The sequence below is a fragment of the Lithobates pipiens genome, unplaced genomic scaffold, assembly GCF_037356315.1.
Source record: "Lithobates pipiens isolate NorthernLeopardFrog02 unplaced genomic scaffold, aLitPip1_a1.2 Scaffold_16, whole genome shotgun sequence".
Taxonomy (NCBI): Eukaryota; Metazoa; Chordata; class Amphibia; order Anura; family Ranidae; genus Lithobates; species Lithobates pipiens.
Genome location: NW_027507748.1, coordinates 608,709,026 through 608,737,005, shown reverse-complemented (window position 1 = coordinate 608,737,005; position 27,980 = coordinate 608,709,026). Strand labels below are relative to the sequence as shown.

General features: G+C 43.8%; 1 protein-coding gene across 2 annotated transcripts; it reads left to right on the top strand.

The window, feature by feature from the left end:
• Nucleotides 1–12,013: 12,013 nt before the first annotated feature.
• On the top strand, nucleotides 12,014–27,761 carry LOC143983899 (complement C1q and tumor necrosis factor-related protein 9-like). 2 transcript variants are annotated; one of them, XM_077484031.1, is made up of 3 exons: nucleotides 12,014–12,137; nucleotides 22,946–23,141; nucleotides 27,178–27,761. In XM_077484031.1, the coding sequence occupies exons 2-3, from the start codon at nucleotides 22,946–22,948 to the stop codon at nucleotides 27,681–27,683; spliced, it is 702 nt and encodes a 233-aa protein (XP_077340157.1). In that variant the 5' UTR covers nucleotides 12,014–12,137; the 3' UTR covers nucleotides 27,684–27,761. The 2 variants fall into 2 exon arrangements, with proteins under 2 accessions (XP_077340157.1, XP_077340158.1); XM_077484032.1 differs by lacking the exon at nucleotides 12,014–12,137 and adding an exon at nucleotides 19,652–19,878.
• The last annotated feature ends 219 nt before the right edge of the window (nucleotides 27,762–27,980 follow it).

Here is a 27,980-nt window from a genome sequence, read left to right as displayed (position 1 = left end):
TTGTCTACGTTCCCCACTTAGGCCCCACCTAATTTGGTGTTTGTCCCGACTGGGACTTCTAGCTAACGCCCGGGAGGTGGATGCTCCCCCTCTCTCCCTGGGCGGGCTGTTTAGTTAATTTACTGTACCGTGTTCCGGGCCCGCTAGACGGGGTCTGGCCATTGTTTACCTCCCTTCCCCCCCCCCCCTTCCCCTTCCTTTTCCCCTCTGAGAGTCTCCTCCACCCCCCTTCTCTTTACCCTCCCTCAGTGCCCTTCCCTTCCCCTCCTTTCCACTTTCCTCGTTCCCCATCCTGTCCCCCCTACTTCCCCTACCTACATCAGTGTCTCTCACGGCACTTCAGCCAACTAACGGTTTGTTGCTTTGTTCTTTAGGTTACCTTTCTCAGGGGAACTTGGTGTGGATCAGACCGGTTGAGCGTCAGCGACTTCAGGTATGTCGTCACTAAAGATACTGTCCTACAACGTTAGGGGGCTCTGCTCTCCACAAAAGCGCGGCAAGCTATGGCTCGAATTGAAACGTCTCGGGGCCCAGGTAGTGTTCTTGCAAGAGACTCACTTTAGACAGCCAGCACCTCCTAGGGTCCCCGTGCATCTTTACAATCAGTGGTTCTTTAGCAACTCCCCTGTAGCGAAATCACGAGGCACTGCCATCGCATTCCACAAATCCTGCCCTTTCCGGCCCTCAGAGAGCTCTGTAGACCCACAGGGCCGGTATGTCTTTGTGAAGGGGACTATGGCCAATGCAAAATTCACGTTTGCAACTCTCTACGCACCCAATACCCAGCAACTTTCCTTCATAGATGTGGTATTAGATAAGCTGATGGAGTTTAGGGAGGGCCACCTAATACTTGGGGGCGACTTTAATGTTAGCCCGGACCCTCTACTGGATACATCTCACGGCCGGCCTACGCACTCCCAGGCCTTCCTTAGGCATTTTCGTAGATCGTTACAAAATAGCTTCCTTATAGACACATGGAGGGCGATGCACGCATTAGATAGGGACTATAGCTTCTACTCGAGGGTGCACGATGTGTACACACGCATTGATCTCATGTGTGTGGACCACGGTACCCTGGAGTTGTTGCGGTCAGCTGAAATAGGGAATATCACCATATCGGATCACGCCCCCATTCTGGCTGTGATCCGAGTTCCCGATGGGTCACCGAGGGCTTGGTCATGGCGTCTTAATGAAAATCTTCTGGATGATGCCTCAGTGGTGGCCAAGGTTTCCGAAACTATCACACACTACTTTGCGGAGAATGTATCTGGGGAGGTGGCGGAGGGAGCGGTGTGGGAGGGTCATAAGGCCGTACTTAGGGGGGAACTGATCTCACTGGGCTCTAGACTCAAAAGGGAGAGACAGATAGATTTTCAGAGGGTCCTGTCAGCTTTGCAACAGGAAGAACTTAAACATAAACGCCAGGGGGACGCTGAGGCCCGTAAGCGACTATTAGAGCTAAGGGAGTTATTCTCACGCCTCCTTGACCGTCGTGCCCACAGACAACTACGCTACTTATCCCATAAATACTACGAGCACGGCAACAAGTGCGGCAGACTGTTGGCTAGGGCCCTTAGGCAGCGTAGACTAGCCTCACATGTACACAGGCTTCGTTCCCCGGACGGTACGATCTCCTTACACTCTTCAAAGATCGCATCTATTTTTAGGGATTACTATGCTAACTTGTACCACCTGGACAGGGGTATCTCCCAGACGGCACAGACTGCCAGACAACGACTCATCGGAGACTATCTTGCCTCGGCAGGACTCCCCTCCCTGACGCTAGAGCAGCAGACGGAACTTGAATCACCCATTTCCCCGCAGGAGGTGATAGGGACGGTGAGGGCCTTGCCTAGTGGGAAGAGTCCTGGCCCGGATGGATACACTAAGGCGTATTATGCCAAATTTCTTCCCCTGCTACAGAATCACATGTGCAGGTACTTTAATTCCTTTGCTACAGGCCAAACAATCCCACCTGAAGCCTTGTTGGCTCATATCACCGTGCTGCCCAAGGAAGGCAAGGACCCTGCCCTCCCGCAAAGCTACCGCCCTATATCGCTACTTAATGTGGATATAAAAATTTTCTCAAAAATTATGGCAAACCGACTTAAGTATATCATTCCCTCTATCATCCACCCCGATCAGACAGGGTTTATCTCTGGTAGGGAGGCCAGAGATAATTCCATCCGGGCCATACAGCTCATTCACTGGGCACGTCTCCACAATGCCTCCACTCCATACCTCATCCTGTCCACAGATGCCGAAAAGGCCTTTGACAGGATAGATTGGTCTTACCTGAAGGCGGTTTTAGAGGCCTTGGGTCTGGGTACCCGTATGCTGCACTGGATCATGGCCCTGTATACCTCCCCCAGTGCGCAAGTTAAGGTTAACGGCCATCTGTCTCCGGGATTCCCTATTCGGAACGGCACCAGGCAGGGATGCCCCCTATCTCCCCTCTTGTTCGCCTTGGCTATGGAGCCCCTGCTCAGAACAGTGAGGGCGAGTAAGGATATTACTGGGGTGCAGGTGGGGCTCACGGAGCACAAACTTTCAGCGTATGCTGATGACGTGCTTTTCCACCTGACCAACCCCCTCATCTCGCTCCCTAACCTTATGAAGGAACTTGACATTTTTGGACAAATATCCAACTTCAAGATTAATTACGCTAAATCTGAAGTCCTGCCGATTACTATCCCGGAGACAGTGGCCGTTGGCTTGCAGCAGGCTTTCCCATTCCACTGGGCCAAGGCTTCCATTAAATACCTAGGGATCCAGCTCACGGACCAATTTGATACACTGTACTCCGCTAATTTCCCTTCCCTGCTGAGCACAGTGCGTAGAGACTTGCAGAACTGGAACAAAGCCTCCTTCACATGGCTAGGCAAAGTGAATATACTTAAGATGAATATCCTCCCCAGAGTGCTTTTTTACCTGCAGATGCTCCCGGTTCCCCTCCCCAGAGGCTTTTTCTCGCAACTCCAAAGCCTCATGATAGGGTTCATATGGCATAACAAAAAACCTAGGCTTGCCATGTCCGTGCTGCAGAGATCTAAGGAGAGGGGCGGGCTGGGCCTCCCTGACATTCGTCGTTACTACAGGGCTATTGCGCTTCAACATATGCTGAATTGGCGCCACCACTCTGCCACCAAACTGTGGGTCCCTTTGGAAAAAACCCTGGCGGGTCGCGACCTCGCATATGCCCCTTGGCTTCCGCGGGAACATAGGGGACTTTCACGGACAACTTCCCCGCTGACCACCCATGCCCTCAGGGTATGGGATCGGTCAAATGACATGTATGCCCTGGCGCCCCCGGGGTCTCCATTGGCTCCTCTAGGAGGGTTCAGGTGGTTTCCCCCTGGAGAGCAGGTAGCCTTTTTTGGGACTTGGGCCGCTGACGGCAACTATAGCTGTGGCAAATTTATAGACAAGGGTAAGCTGATACCCCTAGATGCCTTGAGGGATAGATACGGACGCTTTCCAATGGACTGGTGGAGATACAAGCAGCTTCACCACTTCATCACGAATCTGGGCGCTACGTTAAGAGACATAGAATCTCTTACGTCACTTGAAAAGGTGTTTATGGCAGAGGAGCCCACTCCCCACTTAGTTTCTGAACTTTACCGGCTCCTGGGGGCGGTTTCTGGGCCCATCCGACCAGTTTTTATGAGGGAGTGGGAACGTGATCTGGGGGTCGATTTTACACCAAGCCAACGATCACTAGTGCACCGATTGGCACACTCCAGCTCCATTGATTCCCGGACACAGGAAACCAACTACAAACTTTTGACTCGTTGGTATCGGGTGCCGGCAGCGTTGGCCCGCATCTACCCCTCGGTCACGGACCTTTGTTGGCGGGGTTGTGGCCAGAAAGGCACGCTCCTACATATCTGGTGGGATTGCCCTGTAATACACACATTTTGGGTCGACATTCATGCCTTTATTAAAAATGCTCTGCAGATCGAGATCCCTTTCACCCCGTCGCTCTTTCTCCTGCACCTCCCCGCCCCTCCTCTGAGCCGCTATACGAAGAGTGTACTCCCCCACCTCTTAAATGCCGCTAAGCGTCTAGTACCTATATACTGGAAACGCTCACAGACTCCTACCATTGCTGAGTGGCTCAGGAGGGTGGAAGATATTAGGGAGGCGGAGGAGTGGGTGGCGCGGTGCAGGGATAGAAGTGACCGTTTCGGTAGGATCTGGGCCTTGTGGCAGCGGTATACTGCTGGCACGGGCCCTATGCCATCTAGCTTGGATGTTGCGCTGTTGGAGCTAGCAGAGCCTTCACTGAAGCTGAAGAGGCCAGTGAGCAGTGACGTACATACCTGAACTTGACTTTTTGCCGAGCCAATCGCAGTGTGATGACCTGTATCCTCCCTTCCTCTTGCAGAGTCTCAGGGTCCTGGTGGGGGTGATTTGCCCATGGGGGCGACGCAGCCTCTGTGGCCCGTTGCTGGGGCCCGCGCCTTCGGCCGCTGTCTCCTAGGCATTCTGACGGGCGACCGGTGCCGTGGGAGACTTGGGCGGGGTTCCGGGTGATGCTTCCCCCCCTGACGGAGTTATGCTGGAGGCTTGAGGCCCCACTCCGGGGGGGGGGCGTTGGCCGGGGCCCGGCTGAGGGCCGTGGGTGTTTGGCCCCAATTCGGGTATTGACAGCTGGTGGGAGGTGTGTGCCTTGAGCTGGGCCTCTGGTGGGGGTCCCCCCCATGATGTGAATCGCACTGGAAGGGCCTGTGTTTGTTTTTTCCCTTCCCCCCTCAAATGTTTTATCCTGTTATAGGGTTACTGTTTTTCCCCTTTGTCTTGATTTTCCCTGATGTTTTGCACAATGTTAGATCTGTTTAACGTGGTCAATTACTCAGGATGGTGATACATTGTCGATTGTATTGTGCACTATATGTTTTGTTATATTCTACAGAAACTAAAATAAAAATAAAGATTATAAAAAAAAAATTAAAAAAAATACAGTCTATACAGTCTCACTCGCTGCAGTTAGAAAACCCCTCAGCATTACCTACAAAAAAGAAATAATTTCAATGTTTGCAGCATTGGAAAACTCCATGAAAAAGGAAATGGACAGAGTGCATAAGAATTTTGCTCATGTATTGGATCGTGTAGAAGAAATGGAAAAAAAAGTGGAGAAAGAAGCAAGCATAATAAAGAAATTAGAAGTTGAAGTAATTTCCTTAAAAAAAGTTCAACAAGAGCAAGCATATAAAATAGAAGATCAAGAAAACAGGGATAGAAAGAAAAATATAAGAATACGAGGCGTTCCGGATACTGAACAGCAAGAAGATTTAACAGAAATAATAAAAAGGATATGTAATCCATTGATGAATAAAGATATAACAAATCCAATAAACATCGAAAGGCTGTATCGCTTAAGGAAACCAAAAGTATTGTCGCAGGATATTCCACGGGACATAATAGTGCGTTTCCAGCAGGAAGAAGATAAGAACCAAATTTGGAAAAATATAAGAGTAAAAACGCCAATTGTATACGAAGGAAAGGAAATACAGATATTCCAAGATCTATCTCCAGACACTCTGAAAAGAAGAAGAGCACTAAAACCGCTATTGACAGTTCTGAAGGAGAACGGGGTGCAGTATAACTGGGGGTTCCCTGCATGCCTTATTGGCAGGAAGAACGGACGGACTGGGAGATTACGACATATTGAGGATATATAAAAATTTTGTAAAAAACTCGATATCCCGGTCCCAAGGGTGGGGGCGTAGTGGGGTGGTGGGGGGGAGACGGTCGGGGGATGAGTGAATCCTCTCCCCTCTCCGGTAATGGGAGGGGGAGGAATGGCGATAGCAGTCGACAGGCTGAACTGCATGATTTTCCAGTTATACTCCAGGGCTGTCTTCCCCTCACGTTCCCCCCCTCTCGCTCTCCCCCCTTCCACTATAGGGGGGGGGAGAGGGGGAGGGGATGGGGGAGTGGTGGGGGGAGTGTGATCCTCCGGGCATGTCTAGTATTCATCTCGCAAGTAATAGGCGAGATGGATGGTGACGCGGCTGAACAGAACTCCACCCCAGGACATAGGGATAAAAGGAACAAAGAGGTTCCGGAGAAATTATCCCTGACCAAAGGGTCAAAATTACATAAAATGATGGGATGGGAATGGGAGAGGGGGGGGGGGGGAGGGAAAGTGGGTTGGCCCGAATCCAATAAGAGAAATAGGAAAGATTTTAGAAGTACCGGATGGCTGGACTTAAGATAGTAACATACAATGTGAGAGGAATGAATTATCCAAGGAAAAGGTTTAATATATTTGAAGAACTGGAGGGCTATCTTGCTGATATTGTTTTTTTACAGGAGACACATCTAGCCCTAGATTCCAACATTCGGATTGATACGAGAAAATATCCAACCTGGTACTATGCTGATTCCCCGATTAAGGGAGCTAGGGGGGTAGCTATTGGGTTTGCAAAAGCTGTTGGGTGGAAGTTGGATGAGATGAAGGTGGACCCGGAAGGGAGGTTTTTATTCTTAAAGGGTAACTTACTAAGACAAAAATATACATTAATTAACATTTATTGCCCCAATAAGGCCCCAAAAAATAATAATATTTAAACGGTATATTGAAAATAATAGAGAAATATAAACAAGGCCATGTGATCATAGCAGGGGATCTGAACTTTACCATGAAGCTGGTACATCAGTTATTTCCCTCCAAGAAATTAAACAACATAGAATATTTAAAAAAAAGATTCATACACAACAGCTTGTAGACGCATGGAGAGCATGCAACCCGATGGAAAAGGATTATACATATTTCTCCCCGGTTCATGACACCTACGCAAGACTGGATTATATAATTCTAGACCATGAAACATTGGAAATGCTGGTAAATGTCCATATAGGTAACATTACAATATCGGATCATGCCCCGGATATAGCTAAAATTAGGATGAGGGAAAAAGAGCCTAGAAGGGGGACTTGGAGACAAAATGAGGCGTTGATTGAGAATGAGGACGTTGAGAGTAATATAAAAACAGAAATAGAACAATATTTTAAAATAAATGACACAACAGAAGTCTCCAAAGCCACCTTATAGGAAGCTCATGAAGCTCTAATTCGAGGGAAGTTAATTAGCATAGGCTCTGGAAAAAAAAAAGAAAGCGAAGTAAGATACGATAACTTAAAAAAAGCACTCTATGAGTTAGAACAAAATCATAAGAGATATCTAGATAAAAAGATATACAAGGAGATCATCCAGAAACGTGCACAATTAAATGATTTAATAGAGCAAAAACAGAGAAGTGTGTATAAAAATTTTGCTAAAGAAAGATATCTGTGGGCAAATAAGTCGGGGAAACATTTAGCAAGAATAGCTCGGGAAAAAAAAAGCTTTAAATTATATTGAGAAAATTAAAGATGAATATGGGGAAGTAAAATTTAGAACGTCAGAGATCGCAGAGGCCTTCAAATCATATTAGAATACCTTATATTCAATAAGAAGTAAAGAGTCAGGGGCACAAAAGGAGCAAAGGAAAATGAAAATTCAGCAATACTTAAGTGAAGCAGATCTACCCAAAATATCAGAAGAAAGGGCCAAAAGTTTAGAGGAGCCAATTAGGCCAGAAGAAATATATAAAGCAATAAAAGAAACACCAAATGGGAAAAGCCCAGGCCCGGATGGTTTCACAATCAGGTATTACAAGAAATTTAAACATCAATTAGTTCCTGAGTTATGTAAATATTGGAATAGACTGGGCGAAGATGAGAGTATGAGGAAAGAGGCCTTATTGGCAAATATAACAGTTATCCCGAAACCAGGTAAGGATGAATCCATCTGCTCCAATTACCGCCCAATAGCTTTGTTGAATGTAGACATAAAGTTATACGCGAAGGTTTTAGCAACAAGAATAGAAAACTTGATGCCGGAATTAATAAATGGAGACCAGGTAGGATTCATCCCAGGAAGGGAGGGACGATATAACAGCTTGAGGACCCTGCTTCTTATAGGTAAAGACAGGGAAAGGAAACCCCCAATGATATTGATTTCTATCGATGCCGAAAAGGCATTCCATAGAATTGATTGGTGTTTTATAATAGAAACTCTCCGGAACATAGGCTTAGGCCCAAAGATGCTGAAGTGGATCACTAACCTATATACACAACCAACAGCTAGAGTGGGAGTAAATGGGAGTATGTCGTCCGCATTTGAAATGTTAAATGGGACAAGGCAGGGTTGCCCACTTTCGCCCCTGCTATATGTAATTGCCCTGGAACCATTCTTGGCAAAGATTCAAAATAATGCAAATATAAGCGGGGTTAAATGGGGGGAAGAAGATCATAAAGTGGCGGCTTACGCGGGCGACTTACTCCTATATATAACTAAACCAAGACTGTCCTAGCCTAGCTTAATAAAAGAAATAAAAGATTATGGAGCGCTTTCTAATTTTAAAATAAACCCTATAAAAACAGTCATATTGAATATAGGATTGGACAACGAGGAAGAGATGGCATTACAGCAAGAATACCCCTTTACATGGGAAAAAAAAGAAATAACATACCTAGGTATAAAAATAACAAAGACGGTCCAGGACCTATACCACGCGAATTTTATTCCATTAGTAAATTATATCAAAACAGTGTTAGGGAAAATAAGAATGGGATCAATCTCTTGGACAGGCAGAATTAATCTTTTAAAAATGGTGGTTTTACCTAAAATCACCTATAAACTCCAAATGCTCCCAATTAATATTCCAAACAGTTTCTTTAAAATAATAAAAACACTTTTTCTAAAATTTATATGGCAAAATAAAAAATCGAGGATAAATTACAACATATTAATCAGTAAAAAAAAAATGGCGGGATGGCTTTGCCAGATATTTATAGATATTACAGCGCAATCACGTTGGCAAGAATGGTGGAATGGGCAAATGCGCACATGGAAAAAAAGTGGGTAAAAATGGAAGAGTCACTAACAGGCACACAATTAAAAAAAATCATCTCCAAAGACACGCAGGTAGGTTAATTGGCTTCTGTCTAAAATTGGCCCTAGTATACAACTGGGGATCTTGGATTGTGGCTCCTTGAGGGTAGGGACCAATGTGAGTGTGCAATGTAAAGGGATAGGGACAATTGTAGACACTCACTCGGGTTGAACTGGATGGACTGATGTCTTTATTCAACCTTACTAACTATGTAACTATGTAACTATGTAACTAACTATGTAACTATCTGGATCCCGCCAAAATTTAGATTTAGAATGGGCACAAATAAGGTACACGAAATCACGATAATAACACTAAAAATATGGGATGCACTATATCGGAGAAATAAATGGGTATATAATTCTCCATTAATTCCATTAGAGGGCACAGATTTTTTTATTCCAGGAAATGACACTCAATTAGGTAAACAAATGGAAAATATACAATTAAAAGATATAACTTCACGTGGTAGTTTGATGTCAAAACAAGATATACTTGAGAAGTATAGATGGAAAAATTTAAAGGAATGGGAGTATGTACAGATTCAACATTTTGTTGGTTCAATTCCAAAACCCATAAGAGATGAGAATTCTCTAACACCCATAGAAAAATTATGTAATTCTAAAGCAAAAGTAAAGCACTGTATGTCAAAAGTGTATGAATGTCTATCGGAAATATAGGCACAAGATGGCATTCCAGCAATAGAAAAATGCGAAGTGGACATGGGTATTAAATTAGAGGAGAGGCAGATGATGGCGTCAGTATATAGGCAGGTGTCAGATACAACGTCTAGAGAGGTTAACTACAAGTGCATGATGAGATGGCAGTTAACTCCTGTTAGACTGCACAAAATAGATCCATCTAGATCTAGGTACTGTTGGAGGGAGTGTAAATCCCCAGGAACAGCATTTCACATCTGGTGGGAATGTCCAGAAATAAAGCCATATTGGCAGGAGATCTTAGCCTATATAGAAATAATAACCGGAGAAAAAATACCATGCTGCCCATTGAAATGTTTGTTCTATGGAGTAGAGGATACAAGTGAAAATCACAAATGAAAAATAATAAAGGAAAAAATAAAAAAATAATACGTTGGTAGTTCTTTTGCTTAATGCAGCAAAAGCCTTGATACCGGTAAATTGGACACAAGCTAAAAAACTCTCTATTAAAGAGTGGGTGCAGAGAATCGAATATATTAACAATATGGAATATTTGGTTAAAATGGAGAATAATCAAATGAACAAATATTGGGCAGTGTGGAAAAAATGGAGATCATTCAAAAGGACTGAAACCTACATCCAGGTATTAATAGAATAAATTGAGGAGGAAGGACCAACAAATATGGGGGGAGGTTGGGTGGGGGGCTAGGGTATATTTTGGGAAAGCGGCGGGGAGGGAAGATAGGAAATATAAGGAAAGTAAGTAAGACAAAAGGTCACTGACTGTATTGCAAAGAACATTTGTTTTGTTTGCTTGTTTTTCTTTTTTTATATACATTGTATTGGTGGTTTGTTTTGTATTTGTAACATATCTTTTCCTTTTTCGTTACACTCCCGCTTGTTTTTTTTTTAACAGAAAAATCCAATAAATTTTAAATAAAAAACAAAACAAAAAAAAAACAATGTGTGGCTTCTTCTTTTAATACTCAATACCAGTTTTTTAAGTCATTTTGTGTTTACAGTGACAATGGGGCTTATTTGCTAAAGGAAAATCCACTTGGCCCTACAAATGCACTAGGAGAACTTAGGAGGCAGCCAAAAAGAAAAGCAAGCAATAAAGAAAATTCTGGATTTTATCAGAATTTTTTTTTAATTAATACAAATTGTATACATTGGCATTGCAATGCCCCCCCCCCCCCCCCCCACCCATAAAATAACATATTTCTCCCGAACTTCACGGGTGCCAAGCCAGTACGGCCAGTATCCAGGCCCATCAGGGAAATTTCTGGAATAAGTCCGGTATCAGGCCCAACTGAGGCTATATAATTCTGGGAATCTTTCCTTAAATAATTGTGCAGGATGCAGCAGCACAGGATGATATGGTTGATTTTGTAGCCGGCCATATAGATTTCTGTCAGAAACAGGCGGAACCGGCTGGCCATTTTCCCGAAGCAATTCTCAACGACTCTTCTCGCTCTAGCCAGCCGGTAGTTAAAAACCCTCCTCTCTGGGGTGAGTGACCCTGTACACTGCCCTACATATTACTGAGGCCTGAAACTAGTCAAAGAAATTAGCCTGCAGCACCAGATGTTCTGCTTTCGTGATCAACTTTAGCATCAGCCTTGTGGGGATAACGCATTACTCCACAGACATAAAAAAATGAATAGTGGATTGTCGAGTTTCTTACTGAAACTAAATAAGGTTGGCTATGTTTATATTTCTACAGTGACATTCGTTTTATGTGTTTTTTCTACGTTTTCTTTATTATTATTATTATTATTATTATTATCGATTTATATAGCGTCAACAGTTTACGCAGCGCTTTACAATGTATAGGGGGGACAACACAATTACAGTACAATACAAAAGGTATAGGAGGGCCCTGCTCGTAGAGCTTACATTCTAATGGGAGGGGGTGGTGCTACAAAAGTTAATAGCTGCAGAGAATGATTTAATGATTTAATGATAATGATTCTTTATGCTGTCCTTACTTTTCATTGGGGGCTTGCTAGTTAATTTCTTTTTTTTTTTTTTTTTTTAAACGGTGCGGCCCCCAGTGATCTTTGATCTCTTCCATATTTTTCAGGTAGATCTTCACCTTTAAAAGGTTGCCTATTCCTGATCTAAGGAATACCCAATTACCTTCTGGGGGATCAAGCAGGATTTTTCCCCCCCGCTGGAGCAAATTGGATAAACCCCGCTGCAGCTTTAATGTTTTTTTTCCTTTCTTCTGGATCAACTGAAGGTATAGGATTTTGTATAAGGAGGTTTTATATTTGTTTATTCTTTTTGAACTAGATGGACTTGTGCCTTTTTTCAACCTAACTATGTAACCAAGTACCTTAAAGTATGATTACGGTAAAAAAAAAAACACATTTCAGAGATTAACCCGCAATTTCAAATTAACAGGGTCTTCTAGTAAGTCCTATAAACATTAAACGAGTCTGAACACTCATTAAGCAACAGGGGATATAATGCTTCATATCACTGACTGCCGTTTCAAAGTACAACTTCCCCCGAGGACTGGGCAGCTGTAAGTACCTGTTTATATAAACTGTCTTGTGTCATTTTTTATCACATAGAATATTTATTTTTCATGTTCCTATTCTTTTTGGATAGATTAGAGATTGTTTAAACTTCTGTTCTCTGCCTCACTGTAGAGATTTTTCATTACTTCCTCTCCTGGAGACACCATAGGAAGTGGGAAGAAATTTCTTAACGCGGGGTAAAATTCCCTTTTTAGACAGTTGTCTCTGGAACTAGTGTCATTATTGAAAGATTTCTCCTAGCCTCTTATTCTAGTAACAACTCTAAGCCCTTGTACACACGGTCGGAGATTCCGTTGGAATGTGTCCGATTGGAGCGTTTTGTCGGATAATCCGACTGTGTGTGGTCTGCATCGGACTGTTTCCGTCGGAATATCCGTCGGACCAAATTTTCCAACTTGCCGGAAATATTTTCCGACAAACTGCTCCGATCGGACATACTCCGTTCATGTGTAGATAAGTGCCACGCATGCTCAGATCAAATTCCTACATCAAAGCTATTGGCTACTAGCCTGAACGTAGTCCCAATCGTAACGAAATTACGTCATCACGTTCTGAAAGATCGAATTTTCCGACAACTTTGTCCGACCGTGTGTATGCAACAGTTTCAGACAAGATCCGTCGGACATAATGCAACGGATTTGGTTGTCGGAATGTCCGACCGTGTGTACAAGGGCTTAAAGTTAAAAATTTCCATTACTTTCTGTCTTGATGGCACCAGGATAAAAAAGGGTGAATCTACCCAGTGGGACACGTACACAAATACCAGAGAGACACAGAGTATAATCCTTCCTTATACTACCCAAAATGTATAAAAAAAAGCTTTGACTTTAATGCTTTAAAGTGTTACGATCCAGCTGCAAGCGTTACACACGTCTCATAAGCTCGTGCACTTAGAGAAAAATAGTACATTATAAACTGCACTTTAGAATATTACACAATAAATGCACGCTAAAGATTAAAACAAACACGTTTAGTAACATATGTGACATAGATGTGATATGACCAAAATGAAAACAATAAATATATCAATTAAAACAATAATAATAATAAAGTGTTCATATGCATCCAAGTGCTTTGTAACACAGATAAAAGTGTCTGGTGTATATGGGGAACATCCCTAGTCCCACTTTAAATAGCAAAAAAGTGCTAAAAAAAAGTGCTATTGTGCAAAAACAAGTCTTTTCATAAAACAATACTGTGACAGTCCTGTTGAAAAAAGTGCATATGCTTGGTATCCAGTAATAGCATTGGTGACATGCTTATAATTCATGTGTCTAAAGATGATTGACAGGTGTTGCAGATCATGCATTGGTGCTCTTATTCCAGTGACCCCCCTAGGTATTAAATGCTCACCTTGGAACGTGTGACTTAGCGATTACGCTCAGTCAATACACACTTGTGAACCGCCCCTGGGTTCTATAATGGTAATAGGATCCTGGACTTCCCACGCAGTATCTCAGGAATAATGGGAAATAAAAAACCTTGAAAGTGGGATATCGCTTTAAACATTTTATTAAACAAATAAGAACAATCCCCCAATGGGGTACTCACAAGTACCAAGTGCGTTAGTGCACCACTCTGTGTATGGCATGAAATATTACAGAGGCTGATTTTGGAAAGGTGTATGTTTCCTCCTAGGCAGATAGACTGCCTGTTGTACCGTCCTGGCCCCTCCCCTACACGTGTTCAAAACAGGGAAATTGTATTGTATGTTCATAAGGGGGAATTCCCCCTTATGAAGTTCTTATTTGTTCTTGTTTGTATTGCCATAAAACCGGGATCAAATCTACAAAAAAAATAAAAATCTAATATCTAGGTCTTCAGGGAGTGTGTCCTGCACTGGGCTCACAGCAGCTGATTCATACATCATAAATTTAACACATGTGGTTTTTCTTTGTCTCCAGCCTCCTCCAATACAGGCATTAAGGTGACTGGATTCAAATGTATGCATTTTTCATTGTTAGATTTGTACATAAACAACTATACAAAATCTTTCATTAGACAAACATTTAGTTAGCTGTTTGCAATATTTACTGCGCAGAATGTGGGACCATTAAAAATTAAATATTTGACCAAAATAATGTCTGTAACTTTGTCTAATAGCACCTTTGCATAAAACTACAGTTCTGATATATTGGGGTGGACCCTTCATTACTGGGTCCAGCTTGCATAAATACAGAGCCTTGCAAAAGTATTCACCCCCCTTGGCTTTTTACCTATTTTGTTACATTACAGCCTGTAGTTCAATGTCATTTTTAATCTGAATTATATGTGATGGACCAGAACACAATAGTCTAAGTTGGTAAAGTAAAATTTGAAAAATGTATATATAAAACTATTTTTTAGAAATAAAAAACTGATAGGTGGCATGAGTGGGGTGTATTCACCCCTTTGTTATGAAGCTCATAAAAAGCTCTGGTGCAACCTATTACCTTCAGAAGTCACATAATTAGTGAAATGATGTCCACCTATATGCAATGTAAGTGTCACATGATTGATGAAATAAATAAAAACAAAAGGACCAACAATCTGTATATGACAGAACAGAAAGCTCCTTAAGTTATTATCAGACCTTTAGATTACATTTTTGTAGAAATTATTATGCATCCCATCCATCTTGGTTTTGTTAAATATTATGGCAGCTGTATTCCAATTAACAACCTCATCTTAATCTTTTTTTTTCTCTCAATAAGACCCCTTTCACACTGAAGTGTTTTTCAGGCACTAAAGGCTAAAAAAAAGTGCCTGTAAAGAGCCTGAAAAACGCCTCCCCTTCATCCCCAGTGTGAGAACTGCTTTCACACTGGGGCGGTGCACTTGCATGACGTTAGAAAAAGTCCTGCAAACAGCATTTTTGTGTAGCGGCCACAACCTTTGCTATGCAGCCTTGACTTGTTGGGCTTACCAGTTACCTTCTCTCGGCCTGCTCTTCCACGCCTAGGGGTTCCCAGGGTTGATACCCAACCACTTGAACACTGACACAGATGAAGTCCTCTTTAAAGGGTTTTATTTTGAAATAATAACTTCCAAACGACACAGTCTCTTAAGGAACAGAGGGCACAGGTGAAGAACTCAGGCACCTTGAACTGCAGGTCTAGCAAAGTCTCTACTTCCACCCAGAAAGTAGCCACTCGCAGCTGGGTACTTCAAGGCTGAACAGATCTCTAGCCAGAGATCATGGCAGTCAGCACATTGACTCAAAACTTGAAACAGTCCTGTGAACATGGACAAGTTGTAACTAAAGGTGAACAGGAACCTTTTCCTCAGTACCTGGAATGTTTCTCGTCTCCTCAATGGTACTAGAAAAGCGTGAATTTGTCAATGTCCTTCCCAACTCAGTAACCGGACACTTCCCAGGATGCCACTTGCCGGCCCTCCTCCGAAGAGTCCTCCCCCGGTCACTTCCACGAGCTGTGGTGCCTCTCCAAGCCGAGAGCACACCCGGACACCTTGAATCCTCCCTCAGTTACTGCGCCTTGGACCAGCCGGGTCCGAGACTCGGGAACAGACGATCCCTACCCCAGACCACATGGGTCCATCAGGGGCCTTCCACAGGAACATGTTGCGGGGTGTCGAACACCCCGTGACCGGGACCCCTCACGGGGATATCCTGGTCCTGGAACCAGAACAGACCCCACAGGTCTTGCAAACTCCTCTCCCTGAACACGTGACCCACACCTCTTAAGTACTCCTTCCCAGACTCCTCAGCAGGCCCCGGCACTCCCACTGATTGGCTCCGAGAAGGCTGATACCTAAACATCCAACCAGACCTGGTTCTGACCTGTCATGTGCACCTCACCGTTCACATGACCAGGCAGAACTTACAAACACAGCCTGGCCAGACTGGTGTTAAGGCCTACCTACACAATTAACCCTCAGAACCCCTACAGTTCTGAGGCAAAAACTAAATTTACATGCGTATGACATTTTGTCCAAAATGTCATCCGCTACACATCCCCCAGTTATTTAGACGATGTGTATACACTGCTCCTGCCCATTGAAATGAATGGGCCGAGCTGCCGAAGCAGCTGAAAAGCAATTCGGCAATGGCGCTTTGCAGGCGCATTTAACCCTTTCTTTAGCCGCTAGGGGGGTTAAAAGCTTTTAATGTCTAACACAAATGTCTAATGCCCTGTACACACGGTCGGACATTCGGACCACAAAATCCGTCGGATTTTGTCTGACGGATTTTGGCCAAAACTGATGTTGCATACACACAGTCGGACAAAGTTGTCGGAAAATCCAATTGTTCGGAATGTGGTGACGTTCGTTGCGTACGACGGGACTACATAGAGGCTAGTAGCCACTAGCTTTGGTCTCGTAATTTAATCTGAGCATGCGTGGCAATTTGTCCATCGGAATTCTCTACAAACGATCGGAAAAAGCCTGATCTGATTTTTTTGTCTGAAAATTTTACATCCAGCTCTCAAATATTTCTGTCAGAAATTCCGAAGGAAAAAGTCAATTGGATTTTCCGACAATATAATCTGATCGGACCTTTTCCGTCGGAATTTCCGACCGTGTGTACAAGGCATAAGAGAGGAATTCCTTGTACTTTGTAGAAATTTCTCACAAAAAAAAAACTTGCAAGGCTTTTAATCCTTTATTACTCTATCCAACACTAAACAAAATGTTTAAGCTTTACATACACTGTAACCAGGAAAAAGGGTTGTTATCCACCTCTAGGCGGATGCAGTTAGCCTTCCCACCTGTTGGTGGCGTAGTCCCAGATAGCAAGGATAACTTGCCACAAAATTGTGGCAGTGTTAAATTGTAAGACTTGTTAATTTGCTGCACATTTTCACTGGCACGTTGTACACTTGCAAAACATTTAAAAGTTTTAGTTGACACTTCTCTAGTTTGTAGCAAATTTGCATTGGAAGTCTCTTGCAAGAGCATAGTTGCAGTGACTCCTGTGGTGGGATGACTATTACACAATATAACTGAACCATAACTTGCAGCAGACTTGCAGAATGTTTGCAAAGAAAGTTCATCTGGAGTCATACAGTGTGGACTTGCTAAAATTGTGCTACAAACTTGTAAAGCCTGGCAAGTCTAGCAATAGCTCAGCAAGTCCGTTTCAAACTTGCAGCTCAATTGCTTGCTATCTGGGGTGCCATTGTTGCATTGAAAGGGAAGCCATATAAGGGAACTGGTCTGAGATTCTATACAGTGCCTTAAGAGAGGAAAGTAGTCTGAATGGAAACAGAACTCTCAAAAGACTTAGGCGACCATTTTGGGTGAGGGAACCTTTTAAATAAAGGACCCCATGTCATTTTGGTACTCTTCTGGTGAACAATCAAGGACAGGTACCTGCTTGTGAGGAACAGTACTTAGCGAAGGGAGAGGTTACAGTCGAGAAGGGATAGCACAGGTCAGGCTCCTTTCCATTTCTTACACTCCCCTTATTGGTATGGAGGCGTGGAGCTAGTGCATGCTGCAGAGTTATCTTGTACACATTCCAGAAAGGGACACTACTCCCACTAACTGCAGCTGTGCTCCCCTAACACCTCTGACTAAATACTCTGTATTACTCTGCATCTATCTATCTATCTATCTATCTATCTATCTATCTATCTATCTATCTCTCTCTCTCTCTCTCTCTCTCTCTCTCTCTCTCTCTCTCTCTCTCTCTCTATACACACACACACACACACACACACATACACACACACACACACACACACACACACACACACACTATATTACCAAAAGTATTGGGACACCTGCCTTTACACGCGCACAAATTTTAATGGCATCCCAGTCTAGTCATAGAGCAGAAACTGTGAGCCAGGCCTTCTTGTCCAATATCAGTGCCTGACCTCACAAATGTGTATCAGGAAGAATGGTCAAACATTTACATAGACACACTCCTAAACCTTGTGCAGCACTGACCCCCTAAGGAGCTGCTGGTTTTGTTGGGCTTACCGTTACCTTCTCCACTTCGTGCTCGTCTAGGGGTTACCTGAGGTTGATGGCCCAATAAACTGTAGAGACCGACACTTGAATCCCTTTAGGAATTTTTATTTGCAAAACACGTTGAACAGAAAACAGTCTCTCAGTAGGGAATAGAGGGTATGGGTAGTAAAGCTCAGGTACTCTTTCAACTGCTGACACCTAAAATGTCTCTCTCTAGGCGATCCAGGGAATAACCATTCACAACTGGATATCTCATCGATCGGATAAATCCCCTTTAGTGAATTTAGCAGCTGACAGGTGATTTAAGTTTAGCAAAGTCTCTGCCACAGGCTTGATTGTAGAACTTTAGAATAGAATAGAAAGTCTCTCACAGAACTTAGTTGTAATTGAAGGATGAAATTAGGAACTCTCTTATGGTACCAGCATCTTGCAGCTGGTCCGGCGATACCGTAAGAATTGCGGATACACTTGGTGTCCTTTCAGCTTAGCTTCCAGGCTCTTACCGAGCAGCCATCCTTGTGCATGGCCCTCTTCTGAAAAGTCCTCCCCTGGTTGCGTTTTCAGTTGCTGGGCCTCTCCAAACCCGAGACGGCACCGGACCACATTGGAACCCTCCTTTCAGTTACTGTGCCTTGAGCTAGCCAGCCCCGAGACTCGGAAATGGATGGGTCCGCACCCCAGGCCATGAGGGCCTCTGGGGGCTGGTCAGGAGGACCAGGACCAGGGAGTCAGAACATACTTCTGGACCTGAACCCCGTGATCTCAGCACCTTTAGTACCCTCTCCCGGAACACACAGCGAGACAACACACCCAGTGATTGGCTCAGAGAGAGAGATTGGTACCCAATGCGTCCAACCAGACTGCTTTCCAATTCCTGCCAAAGGTCACACCTATGACCAGGCAGTGCCTGCTCTTCAGGAGCCCGGCGCTACACTTGTGGACCACATGCCCAGTTGAGTTGAAGCTGTTATAGCTGTAAAGGGTGGACCAACTCAATATTGAACCCTACAGACTAAGACTGGGATGCCATTAAAGTTAATGTGCATGTAAAGGCAGGAGTCCCAAAAATTATATATATATTACTGTGCAAAGGTTTTAGGCAGATGTAAACAAAAAAAATGCTGTAAATTAAGAATGCTTTCAGAAATAGAAGTGTTAATAGTTTATTTTTTTAGCAATGTTTTAGAAGATAAATCCAAATCAAATCAACATTTGGTGTGGTGTGACCGCCCTTTACCTTCAAAACAGCATTAACTTTTCTAGGTATACTTGCACACAGTTTTTGACGGAAGTCGGCAGGTAGGTTGTCCCAACTCCCAAACATCTTGTGTGGTGAGAGCTCACCACAAATCTTCTGTTGATGCAGGCTACCTTACTTCCATTTCATTGACACAGATGTTGATATCAGAGCTCCATGGGGGACAAACAATCACTTTCAGGACTCTTTGCTTTTCTTTACACTGAAGATAGTTCTTAATGACATTGGCTGTGTGTTTGAGGTCATTGTCTTGCTGCAGAAAACATTTAGGGGCAATCACACGCCTGGCATAATGGATAAGTATCTACCTGTATTTTTCAGCATTGAGGTCACCAGAGATTCAGCTCCAAACTTGCAAGGAACCTTCATGATGCTTCATTGTTGCCTGCAGACACTGATTATTGTACGAATCTCCAGCCCTTCTGTGAGCAAACTGCCTTCTGCTACAGCCAAGCATTTCAAATTTGACTCATGCTGCCATTTTTCTGCACCCCAGTTGCTATGTTTTCATGCATAGTTGAGCGCTTAGCCTTGTTTCCAAGTCGGAGGTATGGCCTTTGGGTACTCAACATATTTCAGGTTCAAGCCCTTTCATCATGGGTATTTATATAGGAGAATCTATGTTCTAGTAAATAACAATAATAGAGCAAATAGTTTGAGATGCAAAACATATTGGCATTGCATGATCATGCTGAAACGCGTCATTACCGAAGATTTTTCTCGAACATTGGAGAGTAACTACTCTGACCTTATGTACAAATTTATTCAACTGCAAGAAAATATGTGTTTTTGTTAATTGTCCATGTGTTTATTTACTAAGCATCATATGTGTGATTGATTTTTTTACTCAATTTCAATAAACATACATTTTTATTATACTTTTGTAGTGGTGTTGCCATTTAAAGTCCCATTCAGGGGATATTTCTTTCTTACAATTCTTCCATGAAGACCACTTCTGGCCAGATTTTTCCAGAGAGTAGATGGGGGTACCTGGGTCCCACTGGTTTCCACCAGTTTTGTGCTGATGACACTGTTGTGTATCTTCCAATGTTGAATGGAAGTAAGCATGATGTGTCTTTCATCTGCTGAATTAAGTTTTCTTGGTCAACCTCTGCATCCACAACTCTCAATGTTGCCGATTTATTTATGCTTCTTCAAAAGAGCTTGAACAGCACATTTTGAAACCCCAGTCTGCTTTGAAATCTTTGCCTGGGAGAGACCTGGCTGATGCAGCATAACTACCTTGTGTCCTATTGCTGTGCTCCGTGTTGCCATGGTGTATGACCTGTGATGATAGGCGTACGCAGCCTATTACATTAGGGTGTGCGCCCCAAAGCTCAAACACGCGTGTGGGTGTGAGTATATAATATATCTCGCTATCTCATCTCCCCACCCACATAGTGAAAGAGAAGAGAGGGAGAGCTTTCCCATCACCTGCCAGCACACAGAGCGACAGGACTACTGTCAGAACTCATGGGCCTGATACAGTCTACCTGACAAAGCTCTCTCCACCTGGCAGAGCTAGGGCCTGACAGGGGGGCAGTGTTCTATGAGGTGGGTGCAGGGTGTATAGTGAGGGGTGCAGTGTTCTGTGGGTGGGTGGTGCAGGGTGCATAGTGAGGGGTGCAGAGTTTTGTGGGGTGTGGGTGCACAGTGAGGGGTGCCAGGTTCTGTGGGGTGGAGACAGGGTGCACAGTGCGGGGGGCAGGGTAGGTGCAGAGTTCTGTGGGATGGGTGCAGGGTGCATCATTCTGTGGGGTGGGTGCAGGGTGCATAGTGAGGGGTGCAGGGTTCTGTGGGGTGGCTGCAGGGTGCATAGTGAGGGGTGCATGGTTCATAGTGAGGGGTGCAGGGTTCTGTGGGGTGGGTGCAGGGTGCATAGTGATAGGTGCGGGGTTCTGTGGGGTGGGGGCAGGGTGCATAGTGAGGGGTGCAGGGTTCTGTGGGGTGGGTGCAGGGTGCATAGTGATAGGTGCAGGGTTTTGTTCGGGTGGGGGCAGGGTGCACAGTGAGGGATGCAGCGTTCTGTGGGGTGGGGCAGGGTGCATAGTGAGAGGTGCAGGGTTCTGTGGGGTGGGGGCAGGGTTTACAGGGAGGGGTGCAAGGTTCTGTGAAGTGAGGGCAGGGTGCATAGTGAGGGGTGAAAGGTTCTGTGGGGTGGGGGCAAGGTGTACAGTGAGGGGTGCATGGTTCTGTGAGGTGGGGGCAGGGTGCATAGTGAGGGGTGCATGGATCTGTGGGGTGGGGGCAGGGTGCATAGTGAGGGGTGCAGGGTGCTGTAAAGTAGGTCAGTATAGGGTGAGGGGTGCAGGGCAGATGGAAGGCACAGGGTCAGGAGAGGAGCAGAGAACAGTGTCAGAGGGGACCCCAGATAGCCTGGCAGGTTTAGAAGGTTAGCTGGTACTCACGATTTGGGCAGCCAGCAGTGTAGCCAATCTCTTCCTGCAGCACATCCACTTGAGGGTGGGGGGAGTGAGTCAGCATCGCGAGGGAGGGACCCGGGAAACACTGGAGGGCTCCACACAGCCAGCCATCCTCTGCACTTTCGCCCGCTGATCTATGTCAGTCAACAAGAGCTGACCCACCTCCATCCACTGCACTGCACTGTGCTGGGCACCGGAGCCTAGGGCCAAAGGAGGACTGTTTATCCACGTTCAGGAGCAGGTGGAGTAATCTTCCACAGCCTTTGCTTGCAATTAGATTAAAGGCCTGGCAGATTGTTATAGAAGAAGTGGGAATCAGGGACTTTAATTTAATTGCCGGGAACCAAAGTGCAGTAGATCTCGCCGCCTGCACCCGAAAGTGCTTAAATAGTCCCCTTTTGGCCCCGCCAGGCAGATAAACAATGGGGCTGTTTTTTCTTTTTAAATAGCTGCAGAGCAGAGGTGCCCAGAGTTTGTGAGTTGGGCTCCTCTCTCTGCTCCCGGGAACCCATACAGAATTATCAGGGCCAGGCAGAGCGATGCACATGGGTGTGAGTAGGGTGTGCCCAGGCACACCCAGCACACCCTGTGTGCACGCCTATGCCTGTGACATGAAACTGTCTTCCATAACCTCAACTTAGTAGAAGAGTTTGGCTGCCCCTCATCCAGTTTTAAGCCTCTTACACAGATTTTCTGTTTCAGTTATTGACCATGTTTCAACCTACATATGAAAATGGTGATCATTGGCACCTGCTTGGTATTATTGGTTAATCGTAAACCTGACTCTATTACAACAAAATCCTTGATTTTATGCACATGTACAAAGTGTGCAGATGTAAGAAATGATTCTGGTGACAAAGATTGGTTTATCTGCTTCTTTAACATATTTTCTAAAGAATTCTACAAAGAACATTGGGGCATTATACACTGTGTGAGAGCTATTCTTCCCAAAAAGGTTACCCAAGATAGGCCATGCCCACATGCCTGACTGTGCAGTGTGGGAGAGGTTGTGAATCACAGAACAGGCTAAACAAATTGACTCCATTGACAGTCATTGCATTTTACATATACTTTATATATACCTGTGTAGATAGCTATACCTTATATAATACCTGTCTGTTTAGACATTTGCCTAGAATTTTTGGGGGGTGACTAGAGACCTGTATAACACCATCTATTTTCTTGCCTTCAGATGGGAAGACTTCAGTTCCTGATTGTGGTCATTATGGTGTCAATGAATAAAACACCAGGAAATTGTCAAACGACCAAAAACAATGAATGTATTGCAGGTGTTCCGGGTATTCCAGGAACACCAGGTATAAATGGCCAGCATGGACCTCCTGGCAGAGATGGAAAAGACGGACAACCGGGACCAAAAAGTGACCCAGGTAAATGGTATTATAGGATAATCAGGGCCATGAAGTAAGAATATGTCCTCATGTGTTGTTCTCTAGTGCAGTGGTCATCAACCCTGTCCTCAGGGCCCACTAACAGGCCAGGTTTGCAAGATAACTGAAACACATCACAGGTGATATAATTTGCTGCTCAGTGATTGCAGTATTCTAGTCTGCATCTTTCCAAGGTAATACATAAAACCTGGCCTGTTAGTGGGCCCTAAGGGCAGGGTTGATGACCACTGCTCTAGTGTATTGCCGTTTTGTAATTTGTGGAAAGAAGACAGAGGCATTTCCTCAGGGTATACAATAGTAGAAAAAATGCAATCCATGACACCAGAGCTAACAGGTAGCGGTAAGAAAAATTGTGTGTATGAAGAAGGCTCCTGCACTTCTATGGGAAAATTTGTAACCAGTAGGTGCTGCACACCGTATGAGTCAAACGTAACTCAAAAAATAGGAAGTGAAGCGACGTAACGCGTAGGAGAAGCATATGGACACCGGAAGTGACGTTCTTACAGGAGTGCGCTGCTCTTCTTATATACTGTGCGATTTGATTGATTTAAATGTGAGTAGATTGATTTTTATTATAATAAATTGATATTACGGAAAATACTACACCATAGTAGGCTCTATATCCCTCTTCTATGAGTATTTTAAGTGGCCCTCGATACTTACCCTGGGAAGGAAAAGAAGCGTTCCCCTGCATACAAAGCCTTCTGAACAGGAGTATACAGAAGCCAGTCCACCCTGAGGATCTAAATCCCTTTACTCCCTACATGCTGTCTGCCTTATAGCAGTAAGGTAATCATTTAGTACACCTATGGGTACTGCGGACACCGAAGGATCACCAGTGTTCTAAACCACACTGTCACCTGGTTGTTGAGATCACCGTTTTCACATGCTGCTATTTTGAAATATGTACTATATTTGCACTTTGCACTTTGGACTTTGATTTATTAATTGTTCACTACTGTCTTTATTTATATTCATTTGTTTGGATGATCAATGCCTATATTTATTTACACTGCTCAGTTTAGAACACAGTCACGTTTTTTATATGCAAGTTTTTGCTTGCGCACATATGTTTTGCATGTGGTTTTTGTGTATACCACGATTATTTATTTTAGATATATATATTTATCAGTACATTGGCACTTTATGTAGCAATATATTGGTATTTTATTTATTTGCTTTTAATTTACCGTATATAGATACATCATTATTGTTTAGATTTATTATCACTACACTTTAGTGTATCATTTACACTAACATATTAGGAGCGCAACACCAATATTTTTTTCAAGAAAAATTGTGTATTTCTACAAGCAGAATTATTGCTGCCATGTTTACCTTTAAGCGAGTGTGGTGCTTTGCCCATCCATTACTTTATTGTAGACCCTCTAGGTTCCCCTTACTCTGCACTGCTCCATTCTCTCACCAGGAGTGAAAAGAAAGCACTGAGTAAGCCACAAGTTGTCACACAAGACTAAGGACTTCCCTGTGACAGCTGGGAGCTGTAACAGTGAGCGAGTCTACAGCTTCTTCATACCCAGAAGTACCGGATATTTCCATCAGCTATGGAAATGTTCAATGTGTTGTTTCTCTCCCCTCCTCGCTGGAAGTCAAAGAGGGGTTTATGTAAACCTTTTGCTTTGCCATGAAGTAGAGTGGTGAAGGGTTAGAACTTTCATCAGTTTTTGAAAGCTGCCTGTAACCCTATTGGAGAGTTTCTGTCAGAAACCATGAACCAGACCGAGACAGAAGTACAATTAAATCACACTTGTTTATTAATAAAAAATAAAAAGGTAAATAGAGTAAGCGTATTCAAAGCATAGCCAGAAACCAGTAACCGGATCGAGTAGTCAGCCAGGCCAGAGTTCAGTAACCAAATCAGGTAATCAGCCAGGCCAGACGTCAGGGATCCAAGTAGAGGAACAGCAAACAGGATAAGGAGCCAGAAGGGATGTCATGAAGCCAGTCTTTAAAGAGGAATGCAGGAGATGGTTTCTTGTGAGGTGACCAAGGTGAAGGCAGAGATGAAGTGAGCTGGGCAGCTTTAAGTAGGCAGGTCAGACGAGCAGGATCAGTAACAGCTGGGTAACTGTGGAGAGAGATGAGAGCTGGCAATTAGCCGACAGCTGAGCAGCCAGCTCAGAGAAGGAAAGGCTAAGCCAGCCCTGACAGTTTCTTTCTGTGAGATATTTAATGCTGCTTATGTCTTTATAAAGGAGATTTTTTCAATTGCTGTTTTGTTTGAAAGTCATCACCGAAACAGGAAGTGAGGATTGTTTTTTCTCATGGGGACAATGATATAATTCTAACAGAAGCTCTAAGCATTCCTCGCTAGATAGATAACTGTTGAGAAGCGTAGATGTAGCCTTTACCCCCAAAAGAGCCTTTGATGTTTGGGTCCCCTGACTCTAGATGTCAACAGTCTTCTCGGCAATGCCACACCCTATGACACACCAAGGCTCAAGGTGAATATATTATTGCAACGACACACAATAAATCAACAGACAAAAGATGAAAAAGTAAGAATAGATACTTTAAAACGTATACCAAAACAGTTACAATATAATGAGACTAAACAACAAGCAGACCAATAACTTTACCCCTAATCTATATACTAAAAGGGGTCCTGACTAGGGGGCAATGCAAACATAGAGGTTCAACAGTCTATAGCAAAACCCCTCCCATTGGCCAGTGCATTAGAGCCCAGAACTTAGAGGTAGAGCCCCTCTAAACCTGGGTATTAGTGCCTAAGCCGTGTCCCAAACTAGCAATACTATTCCTTTAAAAAAAAGGTAGGGTATGGCAGTAACCTCTCACCAACACATAGGATGACAAATTGTCTCCTCCTGCTCTCCGTCCAGGGCATAGACACAGGCTCAGGCTCTCTGGGATCCACATCTCCCAAGAGTCCCTGCTCCTCCCAGCAGGAGTTGTTATCCCTCAGGGTGCACAGCATTGCATTACAACTTCATCTGCTCTCACTTGTGGCTTTCCTCCAGCTCTCCTTGTGGTTGCACACAGCCCTGGAAATGTTTGGTGTTTTATCTCTCATTGCCTTCTTCACTGGTAGGCAAAGAGAGGGAGAACAGCTGCAGCATTGGCTGTGCCTGAGTGACACTGTCACTGACAGCCTGGTCTGTGCAGCTGTAGCCCAGAGTGTGCTTTAGACATGGCATACATAGACATAATTCTCCTATTGTAATGATAATTATACTTTGCCCACACCCACCGAAACACTGCAATGTTATAATTGGAAGGGCATGGACATGCCTTTTTTGATTTACAGACCACATTTATTCCAACAGTATTGGCCAACAAACTGATAACGTACAACTGACAACAACCAACCACTTCCTGCCACAGATGAACTGTGGGCACCCATGGCTTAAAGGTCTGTCCTAACCATCAGTTAAGGCCAGTCATCTGACTAGCAAAGGCCTGTTGAGGGCTGAATGCTGACAAGGTAAACCCTGCTAACAAAGCAGTGACAGCTACCAGAAGAGTCAGGGGTGTAGGTTATGAAATTGTCTGGAAGCAGGACCAGTGCTGGCTGAAGATCTGCAAGGGTGATATTTCCACATTTCCAGGTTCAGGTACCCCACCTCCTGAACCACTGTTCCAAGCTAGCTAGCCAGACAATTAGGATATACTTTGTTCAATAGTTTAAGGAGAGCACAGGTACCAAAAAAGAAACTGCATTTATGTAATGTATCTAGGTCTCTAGGATCTGTACAGTAACAGACTTACGGCATGGAGATTGCACTGTTGGAATATCAAAGTTAAATGCCTAAATAACACCTTTGGGTGCACTGAGCAAGACCATCTGTCTCTAAAAAATATTCTTTGTAACAGTACCTAGTTGTTTAGATTGTAAAAACACAGTTGTCCACTAAATTCAGCCATTTTCCTTTTTTGCAGATCCATAGAAATGTTTCCTTGAACAGGAATATTCTGTAAATAGGTATCCATTGCTTTTGAGAAGATAATGTGTTTTTGTCTATTCATATTCTACCAGGTAAGCCAGGAGAACAAGGTCCACATGGTCCCCCAGGAAAATTAGGTCCCCCAGGAGCGACTGGTATGGCAGGTCCCCCTGGTCCTCCAGGACCCAAAGGTGAACCTGGATCATCCTCCACCAGAAACAGCTATGCTTTTCACGTAGGACTAAAAACATCCAATCCAGGTGGTGGCGCACCCATTAAGTTTGAGAAAGTATTTTATAATGAGCATAATGTCTATAATATACAAACTGGAAAATTAACCTCTCCGGTAAATGGTGTATATTACCTAACCTACCACATTACAGTGTATGCTAAAAATGTACATATTGTACTGAAACATAACAATAAGAATGTACAATTTATGTATCACGTGTATAATTCAGGCACTCAACAGGCTTCCAGTGCCACTATTCTAGCCATGAATAAAGGAGATGAGGCGTGGCTGGAGGTTTATCAAGACAAAAATGGTCTTTATAGTGATAACGATGATGACACTACATTTTCAGGATTTTTAATTTGACTGTTAATCGCTTTTTATGGGAATTCCACTAAAATATTCACTGCAACAGAAATAAAATCCAATACTTTTGGAAAAAAACTCCAGGGAGTGATTTTTTTTCTGAACTCTTTACTTAAAAATTCCACTGCAGTTTGAGGTTCCCGTCACCATTTTATTATGGGATAAAGCCTTAAGGCAACCAAAAAAACTAAATCAAAAACAAAACAAACCGAAAAATCAACTAAAAGAAGAGGCACCAGCACAAGGGACACATCCTACTCACTGTATGTCTCTTTGATTTCTCTGTCTTTTATTTTG